We start from the raw sequence: 2,534 nt of genomic DNA, 5'->3' as shown, positions 1-2,534 counted from the left end.
TATATATATATATATATATATATATATATATATATATATATATATATATATATATATATATGTATACTATATATATATGTATACTGGAATATAATAATAGCAATTACTTGATAATAATTAATTAATTAATAGCAATGTAAGTAGTCGAATCGTACAGAAAAAATCAATTCCTTTATGAAAAATTTCGGAAAATTCCCATTAATAACAATAATACTTTATATTTTACAATAATTAATCATTATTTTAAGTTATTACTTTTTGATCACTTTACAATTCTCAATAAATTTTAAAAATCGGTTGTTATAGCAATTACCGTTTATTGTATCCGATCCGATTTTTTAAATTTCTGTGAAAAATTTAATTTCTGGAAAAAGCTTAACCAAAAAATTTCCAACCAATTATTTTTTATTATTACTTTATTATTTCTTCGCTTTTTTTTGTTCCAAGTTCCATATAAAATTGCAAAGAGTAATAAATAGCAATTTTACAAATAAAAACTTTGAAAATAAATTTTTTTTTCCTATAAGTTTTTAAAAAAGTAAAAAACTGGATTTTAATACTCGAAATAAAATAAATTGGCTTTTTTCTTTTTTTTTTTTTTTTTGCAATCTGATTATATTTTTAATGATTATCATATTATTATCTCTTTTGTATTAAAAGTTATTTGAATAAATTTTTTAATTAACAATATCAGCGTAGTATGTTTGTAAAAGGATTTGAAAAAATAAATAAAAAAAATCAAATTTTAAAATAAAATAAGTTAAAATTAAAATAGAATTAAACTTTAAAATAAAATTAAAATAGAATCAAACCTTTGAAACATAATTATGGCAGCATGCAATTTTTTACGATCAATCGTTTTCCAATAATTTTTTAGCGTAAAAAAATCACGATATGTACGAAAACCGATACGTTCATCAAGTTGTTTGATTGTTTCCGGATCAGGTACTGATAATGCTGTTTGCTTATCTTTTCGATTTTTTAATTTTTTGAAAACAGCCATTTTTGAATTGAAATATGATTGATAAAATCCTGAAAAAGAAAATAATGAGAGTTTTTTTTTCCCCTCTCCCTCTCTCTCTCTCTCTCTGTTCTCTCTTTCTTTTCCTTTCTTTTAAATGATCATAAAATATTGCTAAATTAAAGAAAAACGAAAAAATCTTAAGATATTGTTAAATTAGATTGAAAAAAAAAAACGAAAAAAAAATTGCGAAAAAAAAATTTGCGAAAAAATTGCGAAAATAATCATTAACTGATAACAATTGATATAATGAAAGGATAGTTGAAAATTACTTCTCTAACAAACTAAGTTATAATTAAATGATAGAAGAAATTAATTTGTAAAATTTGTTTGCTTAAATTATAACCAAATTAATTATGGGCTAATGAAAAAAAAAAAAAAAAAAAAAAAGAAAGAAAAAAATGTCCTGTCTTATTAAGACTAATAATTATTATCTGAAAGAAAAGGTGCGAAGATTAAAAAATGGAAATAAAATTAATCAATCAATAATTTGTTTATTTTAATTTATTCATTTTTTTTTCCATTTAAATGCAAATGTAATATTTTATATTATGGCTTAATATTAAAAACAAATTTTTTCTGCATAATTTTTTCTTTTTTGGAATGATATTTTTGAATTTTTTTCCAAAACAAAATTAATTAATAATCGATTTAAAAAAAAAAATCATTAATAAATTCTTTGATCATGAAATGAATTCTTTTTAAAAAAATAAGAAAGAATTATTTAAAAGGTTGCAAAGAGAAATTAAATTTCAAATTGGGCTAAAATTTTTCCGCTTAATTTGCATTAATAACGACGATATTTGCAATTTTGATTACTGATAACACTGATATAAAAATCTTCTTCAACCTAAACTTATTTTGATTTTATTTCTCATAAAAAATTTTCATCAATCAATAAATCAATATATTCAACCAATGAAAATTCACTAATTAGCTTATCAATTATTAATCTGAACAAATTGATAAATTATTACAAAAAAAGGAAAAAGAAAAAAATTATTTGAATAATGATAGGAAGAAATTAAAAATGCGATTGAATCTTTAAATTAGACTAAAATTGAACGAAATAAAATTCATTTATTTAATCTAATTTTACAGTTTCAAATTAGTCTTTTTAATTAATAAAATTTAATTAAATTAATCAAATTCATTCGAATTCATTCATTCATTCATTTATTAACACTGATAAAAATGGTGAAAAGGAAGCGAAAAACTTTTATGCAAAAAAAGAAAAAATTACTGAAATAAAAAATAAAAAAATGCAAATTTCGTCAACATTTTTCATCCAATTGTAGTGAAATTTTTAAATAAAAAAAAAATTTGCATATATAACATGTAAATATTAAGTAAATTTTAAACTTTTCCCTTCCTTTTTTTTTTTCTGTCCAATTTTTCCTATCACAAAAATAAAAAGCAAATGAAAGAATAACGTTTGACAATTTTTTTCTTCTTTTCCCTCTCTCTCTCTCTCTCTCTCTCTCTCTCTCTCTATATATATATATATATATAT

At 19.9% G+C, this 2,534-nt stretch overlaps 1 protein-coding gene across 1 annotated transcript; it reads right to left on the bottom strand.

Annotated features, from left to right (window-relative positions):
* Nucleotides 1–812: 812 nt before the first annotated feature.
* LOAG_14540 (hypothetical protein) lies at nucleotides 813–1,003 on the bottom strand (the record flags this gene model as incomplete). Its single annotated transcript, XM_003150035.2, has 1 exon — nucleotides 813–1,003. A coding segment is annotated over one exon (189 nt), but the record flags the coding sequence as incomplete, so codon positions are not given.
* Between the last annotated feature and the right edge of the window lie 1,531 nt (nucleotides 1,004–2,534).

The sequence above is a fragment of the Loa loa genome (genome assembly GCF_000183805.2).
Source record: "Loa loa unplaced genomic scaffold supercont3.1001, whole genome shotgun sequence".
Classification (NCBI taxonomy): Eukaryota; Metazoa; Nematoda; class Chromadorea; order Rhabditida; family Onchocercidae; genus Loa; species Loa loa.
The sequence above is the reverse complement of the archived record's forward strand: the minus strand, read 5'-3'. Positions and strand labels throughout refer to the sequence as shown.